Here is a 17,442-nt window from a genome sequence, read left to right on the forward strand (position 1 = left end):
GGTCTCTGGCCATGGAGACCCACAACCATAGCCTTGGAGGTTGGTCCTCCATGGCAAGCCATGGTGGGTTTTGTTTTGTTTTTGTTTTTGTCAAAGGGGTATAATTATATTTTTACACATATGGTGTAGGGTATAATGGTCAAGAAATAACAAAATTAGTCACATACAGTAATTTTCGTTCAACTTAAAAGAAAATGCTAATGGAGTGAATAACCTGATGCTTAGTTTGAGAAAATTAATTGTTACTTTTTAAAGTATATATAGAAGGTATTTGCAAATAAGATGAGAGTTCTGGAGGGTTAAGTACAGTTTCCCTAAATTTTTCTCACCCTTGTTAATAGTCTATAATGGCCTATCTTTCTAATTACTATCCATGATCCATTGATATCCTTTAAAGTACCATATTCCTTCTCTTTCCATTTTCCCGCAAGTCGGGACAAAAGCCAAGTGGGTTCAAGCTAAGGGTGCGTTTGGCATTTCGATTTCGTAGACAACAAGTACGATTTTAAACCAAATCGCATAAATTAAATAGTTTGGGATTGAGTTTTTAAAAAATCGCGATTTGAAAATGTAAAAAATTTGTGTTTTAAAATCATAGGCAATGTGATACTTTTTTCAAAACGCACAATTTTAAAGGATAAACTGTGATTTTAAAGGCCAAACTACAATTTTGCCAAACGCTTAACTGCGTTTTAAAAATTTTCGTTTTAAAATCTTTTTTTTTTTTTTTAAATCGCAAACCCAAACAGATCTTAAAGCTCACAATGAGTGGGTTGATATAAACCTTGGGTATAAACTCACTCTTAAAAGCTTGCTTGCAAATAAATTGTGTCCAATACAATATACACATAGTTAAGATTGTACTTGAGCCATGTACGACACTTAGAATCGTAACAGGGGTTTCATGGGATAGGAGAGAGCTTTCTCCTGTTGTCTGCCAAACATGTGATATACAACACCGATTCATTATTGAAAAAAAGAGGAAAAAAAAAAACAAAACAATACACTCTTTGGTATCTAGCAGAAAAATTAAACATTACTGCTAATAACACATTTTGCAACAAGATATGAGTAAGGTACATAGTCTACAACATAAGCTAGCAAATAAGCTGTTTGGTTTTCAACATCTGATATAAAACACACTAACTCTCTGCATCATAAGCAGTGAAGTCAGGCTCGGGAGGCTTTGGCAGCCTCACCAAGCCCCTGCCACTCGGGTTGCGAAGTCTATGACCACGAAGAGCATTAGCTGCAAAGCGGGAAGCTAAGATAGTTGCACCAAGCCTTGATGTACTATTACTTCGCGAAACCGATGCCCTTACATCATCATTTTCTTCATTGTAGTATACTTCTTCTTCTTCTTCTCCTGCCTTTTCTTGGCGGCGGCGTTCCGCCAATTTCCTCTTGGCATACCGGCGCCAAGTAGCCTGGATGAAGCAGGCTGCCCATGTCCTCCATTGCTGTGAGTAGAAACGGAAGGTGTGCTGAACCTGCCTACTATGAAGGCGCCTAAACTGACTGGCCACAAATCTCATCTCCTCTGCTTCCAAGGCAAAGGCTTCCACCTCTGTTAAAGCCTTCACTGTCCGAGTAGAGGATGGTAAGTTGGAACCAGCTTTAGGGTCCAATGCCCATGTTAAAAGCTCCTCTCCACAGAAGTCCCCTTCTTTAAGCAGACCTCGGTTGAAAAATCCACTCCTCCCACCATCTGTGGTGACACTCTCCAGGCGGCCTCGTATGATAAAGAGCATCTCATCCACGGGGTCTCCTTCCCGGACTATGTAGGTTCTCTCTGTGTATAAACTTGGCTTCAGTCGCTCACAAATGGCATCAAGCAACCGCTCATCCATATTGGCAAACAAAGGAACCTGCATACACCATCACATAAAATTGTCACTTTTAAATGTCTTTGTTACGATCTTAAGTGTCCCACATGGCTAAAGTACATTTTTAAGCTCTTAAGCTCCTTCCCCTTACAAGGCAGTCTTCAAGGGTGGGTTATAGCCAATGTTTGTATCATTTGGTATCAGAGCCAAACATTATGTCTGAGGTTTAAGTCACGGAAGAAATGACTTATGGAATAGAGTGGGCTATTGTGTATGCCAGATTTAAAAGCGTAGTAGTATGTTACAATCCTAAGTGTCCCACATGGCTTAAGTACATTCTTAACGGTGTCAATATAAGCTCTCGAGCACCCTCCTATTGCAAGTCGATTTTCAATAGTGAGTTATACTCAAAATTTGTATAATTCTTCGTGATATAAAGAACTGTTGGATGAGATTATAGCAAAAATGAACAGAATGCTTTACAGGTTTAAGACAGTACACCAAGGAAGCATATGCCAGATATCATCATATTCTGACTTGACAATGGAAATGAGCTCTCCATTGTTTGTTCCCACCTATTCGAGTAGTTAGGTCACACGAGCTCTCTTAAAAAAGCTTCCCAAAGTAATTTGGACACTTAATTGTGCAGATCCCAATCCCAATAAAACACACAAACTTTCTGCTAAAACACTGACAAAATATACACGCATATAACTTTCCCCCTAATGCCCCATTATCCATTGAAGGGGTTGTTCCCGTTTCTACCTTTAGCTTAAGATGTGGAAAGTTTACAAGACCAATGGCCGCACATAATTATATTGAAATAAATGTAAAGTTATCATAAGTAATTATATATACTTACCCTTCTCACCAAATTCAAACAAAGATGTCGTTTGATATCTCTCCTGAGATCTTTTGGTAAACTCTGGACTAAGCTCTCTTCATCTACTCCTCGTGTTTCCAACCACTTGTATTGGTCATAGCGCCTAACTCGCTCCCTAAGATCCTGAGGAAGCAAGCGGTGATGCATCCACTGTTCAGAGTCACGCCTTTTGATCCTCATCTCCTCAACATGAACTGTAAGAGATTGGAGGTAGGTCTGTTGCAATCACAATACATCTCATCAACCGTTAAAACATGAGATATGCATACAGAAATATTCTCACTCCACAAACCAAACATACTCATTGGGGGAAACAAATAAACTTTTATGAAGCACTAATAAAATGAAGTATTAATCACCTGCATATTGCCAATCAGAAGTGCAAATAGTAGAAGCCCGGAAATTGCTATTAATATGGAAAATAGAATTTCTCCAGGATAGGTACTGGTTAGAAGCCCCTGACCAAGGGTGCTGCAAAAATTGAAACAACAAGTTGCTTTAGTTAAGGAGATGTTGTGAGCTAATAAACTTAGCAAATTGCCATTTCCAAAACTAAACTTCAACCATGAGTAATGATTAAGAAAGGAACACTATATTCATTTGTTGGGTATATTTGCAAGAATAGTCAAATCATTATATGTCATCTTAGCAGTGGTCACATATGACGTACAACATATTAAAAATGATGCATTTTGCATTAACAAGTGATCGATCATGCATGAAATGCATGTTAGAAACTCAAAAGCTTAAGCCGATAAAAAATAAGAATTTAATTATTTAGCTAAAATTTTAATACTTCTCCTTACATGTGGGCTCAATTATTTTTTTCAACAAGTGAGGTTCAACACGTGGCCGAATATTTAATTGAAATGCGAGGTAAATTACCGAATTAAAATTTGAACTCAAGTTATTCTAAAGTTTAAGCTAATAGGAAATTATTAATTTTATCATTTAATTAATATTCTAACAGCATCAAAAGGTAGCTTATTATGATCATACACCATTATTTACAAAAAGCAAACCCTATTAGTGCAAATTTAAGGCATATGATGTACATTCCCATTTGATTCTGCAAAGTATATGATCCACATTCCAAATAAAGTATGTTTGCTGTGATATTTAATTCTCCCCTAAGATAAAATAGAGGCCAATAATTTTGGCTTGCTGCATCCACCAATCTTTAGTTAAACTCCATGATCTCTTAATCACAAACTTATTAAAATATTGGGAACTAGTATAGGCTATAGCCTGTAGTAACTTTAGAGAAAGTAGAAAATCCTTACAAAGAATCGAGTATACATCATTTAAAGATATCTGCTTACGGCACCATAAACAAACTTATTGGCAGGTAATATTGGAAATTTTTACTGCATAATAACTGGTACACAAACCAAAGTTAATTTCTTTCATCAAGAAATAAAACAAGTAGTGTAAACATGTCAGCAAGTCAAAAGCAAGATACCTCAAATTTTGCAGTCCCCACCACAAACAGTAGCAAAATTTAGAGAAAAAATTCCTTGATGAAACTATGCCAGATGATATAGCCTGTGTGTAAATTCCATAATTGAACGGTGAATTATCATCAACAATAGAGCAATGACTACCAAGAACACCTTCACTGATCTTTTTCCAATTACTATAGCCTTTCATATGCTTATTCCCGCAATACAAGTAATTTATGTCACACTTCCCGCTATCTGTACAGGCTTTCCGCCAGCAAGTGTCATTACGCTCAACAGCAAATAAGTACCAAAAAGCCCCGGCTATCTGTAAAAGTCCCATCTAATAGTTAGTCAAATTGAAAATTGGGTTCAAGACCAAAATGTTGAAACTTTGACACAATAAAATATGAAAAACTCTTTTGAAGCAGATCATATTGGACATTGACATGATGCTGAGGTGCCAAAAGTTGTCTCTCCATTGTTCTAAAAAAAGTCATGCGTAATTTTCTTTTCTTTAATCAAATGCTTTGGATTAGATATATATCTACTTTTTTGGAGAGAAAAAAATGGTAAATAGCAATTTTCTTGTTTATAGTCCATCTCTCTATATATACTTGTTTGTGTGCAGTAACCAAAGATAGAGACAATATCTAGGGATCATTACAATTAAAAGGTGACAGTATAATCTGTTAAATCACCACTTGTTTCAAAAGCTTAAGCTGATAGAAAGATGTAAATTTAATCATTTAATCAATAATTTAATACTCTCCTTCATATGTGAACTCAAACTTTCTTTTTAATAGGTTAGGCCCAACACGTGGAACATTTAATTGAAATGAGAGGTAAATGAATGAGTCAGGACCTTTGGCTTTATACCATATTAAGTTACCACTTATCCCAAAAGTTTAAGCTGATAGGAGAGGTAAATTTAATCATTTAATCAAATACTTTTAGCATAATCAACCATTCAAAACTTTACACGTTCCATTCTTCATATCATGTTCCTTAAATTCTTTGTCAATCTTATCACACCTCTTCTGAACTCTTTTTTACCAAGTTTCAGAGTAATGTCAACTTCACGTGATACTAAATACAATGCTCACATACCAGGAGAGCTTCACCTAACATGTAAAACAGAAATCTTATCCAACATGACAGAAATGCTTACATGGCTGGAAAGCATATACCAAAGCAAATAGTATGCAGCACCAACCAAAGCACTTTCAGCAAAAACACCAGCAGTCTTTTTAAGTTCTGCATTCAAAGGAAAAAAGCGAGCAAATCTTGGAATATATTGAAATAGGACAACATGTAGCAAGTCCTGTTTTGTAGCCAATACTTCTGAACCCTTTGATCTTTGAAGGAATTTCCACACCACAATCTGCAGACAATGTGAATAAAATATAATCATTGAATGCTTTCCTTCCTATTGCAAAATATATACCAATCCAGAAAGATGATAAATATACAGAGCTAAAATAGTGGATTCTGTGAGTATCGGTTAAAATGCTTCTATGTTGATGAATATTGAAGTCAGTACTAAGGTTGCAAAATCAAACCATAAATATCATAGGACTAGTCTAAAAATAGTCATTTATTACTGCACAAGCTTGTAGAGCAAAGAGTTCAACATTGTTAATAGGCAGAAAGCTCTAGATTTGACTAGGAATCCAGGTTAGTAGAGCAAAGAGGTTAGCATGGTTTCTCAAACCTGTGGTAGGGGTAGCACAGAAAGTAAATCAACAATGAAATAACGCTGTAGATATCGCTTAGCTATCTGTGCAGGATCTATCACAAGTTCACCTCGTCCAAAAACCCGAGAGGATGGTGCAATATAAGCTGTGCGAAACTGAAGAGCCATACGAATAAGATAGAAAGCATCAAGAATTGTCCGCAAAGTCGTAGTTGTGACAGCTAACTTTGTATCCATACCAAGGCAATTTGAGGCATGATTGAAGACAGGAAGATAGAAAAACAAAGGATCAATAGATACTGCAAGAATACAAGATATGACAAAAAGCCTATTCCATAACAGGAGGGATTTATCTTGGGGGTCAAATATCTTTTTCTCAGATACTTTAAGATCTTCTGGGAACACTGCCCGGCTGACGCCCGATCGGAGTGACCGTCCAAATGTTTTTAGTCCATCTGATCCAATTTTCACACTGTACCTAAAAGATTGTGATGTTTTTTTCTTTGCACGACCAGGAAGGTTTAACTTCTCCAAATTAAATCCACATCGCTTCATTCCACCAGTACTAGAAGACATCGATAATGTAGAATCCAATTCATCCAACCTATAGGTGCCAATAACATTGAAATCAATCACTTCTAGTGCTTCTGTATATTCATAGAGAGAAAAATGACACATAAAAATAATGTAAACAAAAAGTAAACTATTCAAAGCCTCTTTCTAACATAGCGTTACAAATATGTCGTATCTAGCATTTTAAAAAGGCAAATATGTTGGGATCATATGTTACTCGGCAAGTTCATTGTGAAGCTTATTATTATCTAAAAAAGACTATATTTCAAAGACCACTCAATAATCAGTTTGTATAAATTACTATTCTTAAATGAGTATATAGTTGATTGTCAATCATATGTGAGGCACAAAAGCTTCATTCTTTGCTGAATCAAAATGAATATGCAAATTATATAAAAGTGCAGGATAAAAATGTCATATAAAATGAAAATTATCTCTTTGATGAAATTAGAATTATCAATAGTTATTATGCCATGATAGTCAACAATTTCAATGGTTAAGTCATGAGGTTTCAGAGATTTCAGCCACATATTCAGCAAAAAGGTTGCCTTCTTAAGTCTGCTAATACCTTGAATCCAAAGACAACCAGCCACATAGATGACTCACTGTTGCATTCTGAAAATTATCACCACTATAGTCTATAGAGATCCCAATGAAGCAGAAAATAGCAAAATAGAAAATAACACAATTACACAAGACACTAAGATTTAAGTGGTTCGACTTAATAAACCTACATCCATTAGCAGAGCTAACTCAGACGAAATTCACTATAAAATGATGGAGTACAAAGAGTAGTAAAGAGAAAACCACTCAAACCCAAAATAAATAAATCATAGTTCCAAACTTTCTTTTCTAGCTGACATAAAAAAATATCCATTTGCATGCAATTAGCAATTCAACTTTTGTAATAAAACACAATTCGTCACAAAATAAGGAAAACTTCAAGAGTAAGTTAATAATATCGTTTATTATCATGTATTTCTATGACTATCCTCTAAGGGTGAAGGATGCAATGTTGAGTATAAATGTGTGAGTGTAAAAGGATTGAGTCCAACATTGGAAAGATGTAAGAAGTGCGAGTGGTTAAAATAGCATTGTTGAGCCCAAACCCATATGCTTAAGCTTTTAGGTTGTGTAGTGTCTCAACATGCTATATTATAGGCTCACTAAAAAGACTCTCCAAAGTGTCAATTTTCCTGATAAGTGGTATCAGAGCCCATGGTAGTGTGCGGTATGGTGGAGTGGCACAAGCACGAACAAAGAGTCCTTGTCGTAGGGACAAAAAGGTGCAAGTTGCGAGCATGGATGAACGTCCTTGGAGTGAAGGGAAAAGGGTCATGGCATGGGCTTGACAAGGGTTTCTAGAATAGGAACAAAGGTGCAAGCTGTGAGCATGAATGAGGGTCCTGGGAGAATGAGCAAAAAGTTTCATGACACAGGCACAAAACCAGAGTCCACGGAGTAAGAACAAAGGTGAGTGGCATAGCCCACAAATAATCTCGGAGAGGGCCCATAAGATTGATAATGCTTCCGTTTGAGGGGGAGTGTAGCAATGTGGTGATGAACATGATGGGAAGATTGTTAATTATACATGTGTGAGTGTAAAATGATTGAGTCCCACATTAAAAAGATGTAAGAAGTGAGTGATTAATATAGCATAGTTGGGCTAAAACCCATAGGCTTAAGCTTTGGGGTTGTGTGGTGTCTCAACATGCTATATTATGGGCTTACTAAAAAGATTCTCTAATGTGTCAATCTTCCTAACACGTAAAACCGATAGACACTACTTTGAGATAGTTCAACGACCATCTCCGTAAGGATTCTTCTTAAGGGAAACACAATACTATTAATCAATGAACTAATCATGAGGCCATTGAACAAATAAACAGTAGAATACCAACAACAAACATCAAAAGAATTTGACTTTCCTAATGTCAAAAGCAACAAAATCCAGAGGCCTTGTTTTACATAAGTTTGTGTTCATTGAAGAAAAGTTTATATAACTTTTCCTTGTTAATACAAATTACAAGTCTCAAATAAGAGCAATGTATCTATAAAGAACAATACTAATCTATAAAATTCATAGGGAAGAGAAATGAAAATCATTTATATCAACGAACATGTATATATATGTTGTATATTTTGTACCTCACAAATTTCTCCTTCTGGCCACCAATGTACTGCGACTTGTAACCATATTCAAACATTTTGTAGAATGAAGCACATAGATATTAGACTGGACAGCTAGAATTCCCAGGCAAGCTCAAGTCAATCACTAAACGGGGTATATGGAAACATCAAATTTGATCAATCAAAATTACTGCTCTGCAAGAAAATGAGATTAGGTGTTGTAATTAAAATTATAGACTAAGCATTTTATTGATTATGCTAACCATATATATATCTTGAAGATTTTGTACAAGAATAGACCAAGAATGTATAATGTAAAATAAAAGAAAAAAGTAACACAACGCTAAAACACATGTTTACACTGTTTATTAGCAATTGGCCTACATCCATGGTTCATACAACAAGAGAAATTCATTAAATGTTTTTATTAGTTTGTCTGAAAATGACAATTGCTTGATCCTTGTTAATCAGAATCCTTAACCTAGACTAGTTATCTTCATTCTCCAATAGTCTTTACCATTGCTCTTTTCTCTTAGGATTCCTTCTTGGTGTTAAAATGTGTTACAAACTTGCTGCAAATTAACTTTTATTTACCATCTTACGCAAGTTGTTTCTGGCAGCCTAAGATTCAACAATGCAACAACGTACCATGTCACAACATTCATATGGCTTCGAATGCGGCACAAATTAACAAAATTTCGCTTCACCATTTCGACAAATCGGGTTTTTAAAAGATCTATTTCTCGAAGTATAGCGCCACCAATTTAATCCGTAATCTTGAGAGGGTGAAGAAGGAAAGCTTGGAGGGCCCATTTCAATCACCTGAGTCTGGAAGACAACATGCAGGTTTAATCTTAAATTTTCAAACAAACCTGATTAAGATATTCTTTTTGATTTTTTGATTTTTCTGATTGGCATTGTTCATTTATGATCATATATATTAACAGGAATATCGAGCTCATGCGCAATCCTCGTCCATTCCCTCACAAACAAGGAAAACATAGAATTTTATAGAAAAAAGAAAAAAGAAAAAAGAAAAGAAAAGAAAAGGAAAACAAAGAATATGAGGGGATTTTTTGCATGGAAACAATGACAATTAAATTGTAAATATGATTGCTGATCAAAGATATATCTGAAACACAGAAAGAACAAAAGAATTAAAAAAAACAAAAAAAAGGGAAGGAAAAACTTACAGTGGTTATCATAAGTTCTTGATTCTGCATAATTTGTCATTACGGTTTGAGAGAGAGAGAGAGAGAGAGAGAGAGAGAGAGAGAGAGGGCTTGTTTGAGAAAATTGGGGAGAGTTAGACCGTTATTACGGTTATGCGAAAGTACTTTTGATTTTTTTTTTTTGAAAGTTATTTTAGGAATATGGGCTGTGGGTATGGGGCCATTATTTTTTTCTCAAAATAAAAATCTATAGTCATCTTCTGAACCCCATTTAGCTGAGACTTGTTAATGGGCCTACTAATAATATCAGAAGATGACTACTAGGCCTAAGTTTGTAAGGTTTAGAATGGGCCTAATAAAAATTCTTTTCTTTTCTTTTCTTTTTTCTTTTCAAAGCCAGATCTAACTAAATAATTTTGTATTAAACAGCCTTAGAGCGGCTAGTCAAATGCCTTAAAATAATTAAATTTGACTATTATCAAGTTTTTTTTTCCAATCCAACAGGCGAAACAAAGTAGCTATTTTCTTTATAGAATGAATAGTGAATAGACTATAACTAATAAAATATTGAGAAAAGCTAAAACTAAAATAATATTTTATTAGTTATTTGAAAATGTACACCAAATCACATTCTTTCTCCCACCCACTTTTCATTATAAAAGCGTGCATAATAATTAAAATACATAAAATGATTATTGAAGACAAATGAAATACTGACGATGGTAGTGACATTGAATATGAACAAAATCGATAAAACTCCATATGTACAAATTTCTTACGAGCATACCCCTGATTTTTTGGAGTTCATTGAAAAGCACGTGAACATTAGAGACGGTCAAACTCATTCTCAGCTTCAATCCAACCTTATCAAACACATATGTCAATTGCGTGGTCAATCTTAAAAATTATTAATCTTATTGCATGTTTTTAGTTGCTTTATTTTTCTTTTTGCGTTGTTTGATTTTATTTTATTTTTTGTATTTTTTTATTTTTAAATAATCAATTGCTTTACTTTCATAAATTGTATAATTTTACTATAATATTGAATTGGTATATCACTCGTACCGCGTAGAATTCTGCTTTTTGATTTGGTGTACATTTTCAAATACCTCCACTCATATTCCACATCCCTCCTTTCATTCTAGAATTCTGCTTTCGGCGACCCAACGTTCTTTTATGGATTCAATAAAAGAATCTTCCTACAGAAAGAATGTCTAATATCCTTTAGCACTGGGAAATGTTAAGTTTATTTTGCTTTCTTCATATGTTAATTCTCTTTAAAGTAATTATATATAGCATATTATAAAGAAAGGAAGAGAATAAAACATAAAGAGCATCTCTAGCAGAATTGGCAAATAATTTATAATAATTAAATTTAACTATTATGAACTAATTTTTGTGTTCAGTGAAGTAGCTACTTTAACATTTTTTTCTTATTGGATGAATAATGAATATACTCTTTTCATTCTATAAGGAATAAACAATCACTATTTATTTGTTTATTGATTTCTCTTTCTTCTCAACCGTATCCCTCTTCGTTCATGGATCAATGATGCTTGAAAATAATTCAATCATTTCAATGCCAAGTGTATAATTTCAATGAATTTCCACTGTATGGTGTAGCGAAAAGAATGAGAAATCCAATGTAGGTGACTCCGCCAATCTGGAAATTCAATATTTTCCTTTTGATTGAGTGTGAGCAAGAATATAGTAAAAAAAAATGAGAAATAATATTTAAGCAAATAGCCATGATAATAGAGAATCTGTTGAAAATGGTATAGAAAAAGTAATACATAAAGTATACAGTTGTACTTTTTTAGTAGCTATTTTGCCTATTATTGTATGCAAATACGTAAAGTATACATAAGGAGAGTTGAAAAGTGGTGAACTAAAAAGGCAAATACGTTTTTTCACAATGCAATTTGACAGCATTTTCATATAAAGAGTAAGAGTACGAATAATGTTTGAAATTACTTTTTTTATTTTACAATTATTTCACAATAATGACGTAGCAATCCCATATAAACTTTATTTAAAAAAAAAAAATCAAATTAGAATTGCTACGCCGGCATTATATGATAATTATGAGATAAAAATGTATTAAAATTTCTATTCATATAAAATGTACATGTGGTGAGATAACGGAAGATACACATGTACGTAGGGTAGAGATGTCTCCGTGTCAACTTCTAAAAGAATATATATATATATATATATATATATATATATATATTTTTTTTTTATCAATTTAAGTTTTTAGTCTTAGTAGTAATTTAACATAATATGAAAAGTATTGTTCTGAACCAATGCTATTTTCTCATTTTAGTTGAATATTCTACGTGTTAGGTTTCATTTATTGAGGAGAGTTTAAGTCTACATATGAACGAGAGTATTAGAATATTAATTAAATGATTAAATTCTCTACTATTTTTTTTCTTTTTAAAAAAAAAAATCAATTTAAGTTTTTAAGACTACAAATAATTTAACAATTTTTAATATGAGCTATTTGCCTCTAAAGATTCTGCTTGCAGTTCTGTGAACAACCAACAATTTATAGCAAATTAGCTGATCAGCCACTTCCACTAAACCTTTATCAAATATGATATCACCATTAATTTTCCTCTTTAGCTTAATTGCATATACCTTTATGAGTTAAGTGTAAGCTTTTTGGTACCAATTAGCCTTCTCATTATGTCATCAAGTCATTACCAAAATTCTGATACCTATCTATCTATCCATCTATATATATATATATAGAGAGAGAGAGAGAGAGAGAGAGAGAGAGAGAAGAAAAGACAAAGTAATTGGCTTTTGAGCATGAGCATGCGAAAGTGGCAAAAAAGCAAGAAAAAGTTCACTAATCCTCAGTTCACGACAAATTTGGACTCTTTTGCTAAAAAAAAAAAAAAAAAAAAAAGTAATCTTAAAAAAATTAGCAAACGAACCTTTAATCTCGCAAGAATCGACCTTAGGTTTATATAAGATTCCATTTATATAGGAACATAATCATGTTTAATTTAACACATGTATCAAATTTTCATATATATAAAGGCCACATCATGATAAGGACATTGCTGTTATGATTTTAGTCAAAAGTAGTCCAACGTCTAACCCACATTTTCACTGCAGTTGACATGCAATTTGGCTTTATTAAAGTGAAATCTCTTATGTTATCGACCTAAAGATATTCAACTTGAAAATTTATCCTCCACCGATGGCCTACTTTTCATGAATTGATTATGTAACCTTTTCTAAAGCCTAAAATATCTCTGTGGGAAGAAATTAATATATAATAGGTTATATGAAAGAAGAAACAAAAAACAAATGAAAACCGTTAGGGCTACATCTTGAATATATTCATGTATGCTAAACTGTATTAATTACAATGGTCTTTATTTATAGAGAAGTTAAAAGTGTGTTGAACAAAACTAGACCTTTTTTTTAAAAATTTTTTTTTTTAATATGACGATCATATAACATTTTACTAAATAATAGTACTTTTCGTTAAAATAATAAATGTTTACTGTTTTTATTAGATGTTGGAATTCGATATAGATCCAATCTGTGTGTGTGTGTGTCAGCCTTAAGGGTAGCAATTCGTGTTTGCGTGTCAGGTTTGAATCATATCGAGGTATGGGTATAAGACTATATATGTTAATTTTAACCGAGCTTACTTATTATATTTAACGGAAAGTGTATCATAGCTCATTGAGTCGGAACGCGATTTAAAACTGGTTCTTCACTTTTAAAAATCAATGTTGACTCCTTAACTTTTTGCGAATTTGAAACAAGTCCCTCGATCACTTTTCCGTTCATTTTCGCAACTTTTGTTAGTGCCACATTAGCTTTTTTGTCACATCACCTTATAAAATTATTTTTTTAATAATTTTATTTAAAAAAAAAAAAAGAAAAAAAAAAAGAAAAAAGGAAAGGGTTGGGGGTGGTTGCCGGTGGCAACCCCCTACCCAAGGGGCAGCCACCCGCAACACTTTTTTTTTTTTTTTAAAAAAAATAAAATTATTAAAAAAAAATATTTTATGGTGATATGGCAAAAAGACTGACGTGACATTAATGAAAGTTGCGAAAATAGATGAAAAAGTCACAGAATGACTCATTTCAAATTCGTAAAAAGTTAAGAGTTAACATTGATTTTTAAAAAGTGAGAGAACAGTTTCAAATCGCGCTTCAACTCAGGAAGTTATGATACACTTATTAAACGGATTAGATTCTTCAACTCTAACTCTTTAATTTCATGCTGAGTTTACGGGTCGTGTAAAAAAGTACCAGTCCTCACCAACCCGCTATCTTTTTATTATTATTATTATTATTCTTGTGTTTTTTCTTGTTCTTCTTCCTAAGCCTAATTTGTCAGCCCTATCTTCGTCGGGTTGTTAGTAGAGTATAAAATAGTTCCTCGAACATGTACGAGCAATAATATAAACAAAGACACAAGGCCAGAAGTAAAAACAGAGCAAAAAACATGTATACATATGAATGGCCAAGAAGAAAAACAGAAATCTCAGTCTCACTTCACATCTCCCTGTTGGTGGACAGGCCCCACAACCCACCAGAATCCATGTTCTGCTGCGCACATGAGACCAAACTGTGTGCAGACTGCACTGCAGTAGAGTCGACACTATAATTATCGGAAGACCAACATCGCAACCATAACCTCATTTCTTTCTTCTTTCCAACCATAACAAGGATGTCAAAACAATATGTCACTCCCTGCACGTGTAATGTTAATAAAAAGGTTCTTGAGGATGTGCCTTTGGGGCTCCACAGACTCAAGAGTGGGTATCGGACAAGGACTTGGGGTCAAGAGTCGTCATGGCCAAGCAAGATGCAAAACCATATGAATTTGGAACATATATATATATATATGCTAACACATGTATATGTATTGTTTGATTTTATAAGGATTTGACACCGAACTCAATACGTATTCAATATGAAATTAGCGAGTTAAGATTGAAGGGGTTGATCCGTTTTACTAAATGGGTTGGACTAGGGTTGGCCTATATATATTTAGCATTATATATACTTATGTCTCGACACGACTTGAACTCAACAAGCGATATACGACTTGCGAATCCGACACAAATTAACCTAATACAAAATTAGCATGTTATGATTTAGGGGTTTGGCTTGTTTAATTAAATGAATCTGATTAGAGTTGAAATGTATAGTCTAGCTTATGCAAATACAAAATGACACCCATAGATTTAACCCAATTCCATCCAACTTCAAGTTCAAGTAATTAATCCGCCTCTAGGATTGGTCCAAAACATATATTTTTATGTGGACTCTTGGATTATTTTTTGTTTCATTTCTTACAAATTGCTACTTAACAAAGTTGTAAACCAGAAAATCAAGCTAGGTAGGAGCCTTGGTGCCATTGTATTTGATGGATGTATATGCTCAAGTCAAAATCTATGTCAATATCCCAAACTATCTTGCATATGCTATCTATACCAAAACCTATTTTGGCTTGGCAGTAGGAAATTGGAACAGTTTCATAATAAATTTAGGAAGAACTCTATTAATTTTATCAGTATGATGTGAGTTGGTCCGTTTCAATTGTGGATAAAAAAAAAAATAACAATAGAATTTTCTGACAGATTTCTGTTTCTCAAAATAGACTTCTTCAAAAAGTTTACTTACAAATTAATGATGTTCAACGGAGATTATTGATAATATTGATCAACAGAGATTGTTTATAAATTAAGGTAACTTCTTGTAATTATACAAATAAGTTTATTTTTATTTTTTATTTTTTTAAAAAAAACTTGAAGTAGAAGGGCCCAGATCCCAAACGAATGAAAACGTGGTTAAATTGGACCCAGTAATTTATAAAATGACCATATAAATGAGGTGAAAATCTCATGTACGGATTTATAAAGTAGTACTGGCATTAATTTTCAGCCACCCTCCAATGCTTAATATATATTTCAAAGTATGATTTAACCAGTAATTTTTTCAAGAGACTTTGTCACTAACTAACCAATTACTTAATAGTGAAGTTTTTGAAAAAAAAAAAAAAAAAGTGCAAATATATATATATTCGAATAAAACATATATTCTCAAAATGTCATTATCGAAATAATTAGTATCATATTGTAAGCTATTGACTCTATAGGCCGTGAGTGATTTCCATCAATTCTCTCACGTCTTTTGTCGGCCTTTTTGTTGGACTTGTTTTTACCGAACCTATTAATTAGGACCGAGGAGGAAGTATATTAATTAATTAATTAATCCTAATTAGTTCTCTTAAGATTCCTGATTGGAAAGTGAATAAAAAGGATAAAAATAAAAATAAAAATTGGAGCCTAAAAGGTTAACATATGTATAATGTATATGGTGCTTTTTCAACTACAGTTAATTAGGTGACTCCCAGCCTAAAAAAGATGATCACCTTTTTATTATTATTTAGCGAGCATCCAATAATTAATAGATTGGATTATTATCTTCTACCTTTTTTAGGATAATTTACCACTTAATTTGCTTTTAAATTAAATGGATGGATTTTCTTACCTCACCATTTACCACAGTTTCCAACTTAATGGTTAATACATTTGTCAATTCAATATCTCTCATGAGTTATTAAATATTTTCTAAAATTTATAAATATTGAGAAGCTAAAACTTCATGGAATTATTTTAAGAGCAACAATTAATTGAGATTTTAAGAACTTTATATGGTAAAGTACGCTAAAAACTCTAGTGGATTCTAATCCAAAATGATTTATTATATTCCTCAAATGCATAGAGCACGTTTGGTACACAAAATGATTCCTCAAATGCATAGAGCACGTTTGGTACACAAAATGATTATCGTAGTTCAAAAGAGATGTGAGCCACCGGAGTAGCATTTTTATTAATTAATTACCAAACTTGATTTTTACACATTCATGCATTTTAATTAGAAGAAGAAGAAGAGATGTGAGCCACCGGATCGGAGTAGCATTTCGATTAATTACCAAACTTGATGTTTCCACACTCATACAGTTTAATTGGAAGAATTAATTACCAAACTTGATGTTTACACATTCATGCATTTTAATTAGAAGAAGATCGAAGAAGAGATGTGAGTCACTGGAGCAACATTTTGATTAATTACCAAACTTGATGTTTACACACTCATGTAGATTAATTAGAAGAAGAGGAATACCCCGTATATAATATCTTAGTTCAAAAGAGATGTAAGCCACTGGAGCAGCATTTCAATTAATTAATCAAAGAACCACCAAGGTGGTAGTCGAGTTAGTAAAAAAAACGAAAAAAAGGAAAAAAAAAAAAAAAAAAAAAAAAAAAGGGCAAACAATTCAGAAAAATAAAAGGACACCTATTCTTTTTTTTTTTTTTTAAAAAAAAAAATTCTGAATTTTGTCATTTTTTCAATATTTTATGCAGGATATTTTTGTCACTTTGGGTGGAATGGGGACATTACAACTTCAATAGTAAATTAATAGAGTATATTACTCGGATCGAAAGATTTAAAAGACATTACAATAACGTCGTAGATTGAAGAAATAGGTGTAGTTTTTTTTTGTTATCACTCTCATCCATTGACTTTGCCCATATGAATTTTCGTACATGTTAATTAGGTAATGATTAATAAAATTAAGTTTATATAGTTTTCATACTTGAGAAGTCTTCCCAACACAGCCAACCAAAGAATAGCTCAAGTTATAATTTATTTCCTCATGATTGCTTATTCTATA

At 33.0% G+C, this 17,442-nt stretch overlaps 1 protein-coding gene across 1 annotated transcript; it reads right to left on the reverse strand.

Moving 5' to 3' along the window:
• Positions 1 to 1,142: 1,142 nt before the first annotated feature.
• On the reverse strand, positions 1,143 to 8,627 carry LOC133864183 (putative cyclic nucleotide-gated ion channel 8). Its single transcript, XM_062300440.1, has 7 exons — positions 8,566 to 8,627; positions 5,863 to 6,448; positions 5,320 to 5,532; positions 4,172 to 4,476; positions 3,069 to 3,180; positions 2,689 to 2,925; positions 1,143 to 1,868 (listed from the first exon to the last, which is right to left on the reverse strand). The coding sequence occupies exons 1-7, from the start codon at positions 8,622 to 8,624 to the stop codon at positions 1,143 to 1,145; spliced, it is 2,238 nt and encodes a 745-aa protein (XP_062156424.1). The 5' UTR covers positions 8,625 to 8,627.
• Positions 8,628 to 17,442: the final 8,815 nt, after the last annotated feature.

This window comes from Alnus glutinosa, chromosome 3 (assembly GCF_958979055.1).
Source record: "Alnus glutinosa chromosome 3, dhAlnGlut1.1, whole genome shotgun sequence".
NCBI classification, from domain to species: Eukaryota; Viridiplantae; Streptophyta; class Magnoliopsida; order Fagales; family Betulaceae; genus Alnus; species Alnus glutinosa.

Excerpts from the sequence above, each read along its gene's own strand:
- LOC133864183 (XM_062300440.1), bottom strand. The coding sequence starts at position 8,624 with ATGTTTGAATATGGTTACAAGTCGCAGTACATTGGTGGCCAGAAGGAG. Across the intron at positions 3,181-4,171 it reads TGGGGACTGCAAAATTTGAG|CACCCTTGGTCAGGGGCTTC; the intron begins GTATCTTGCTTT and ends CAATTTTTGCAG. Across the intron at positions 1,869-2,688 it reads GTTTGAATTTGGTGAGAAGG|GTTCCTTTGTTTGCCAATAT; the intron begins GTAAGTATATAT and ends TGGTGTATGCAG.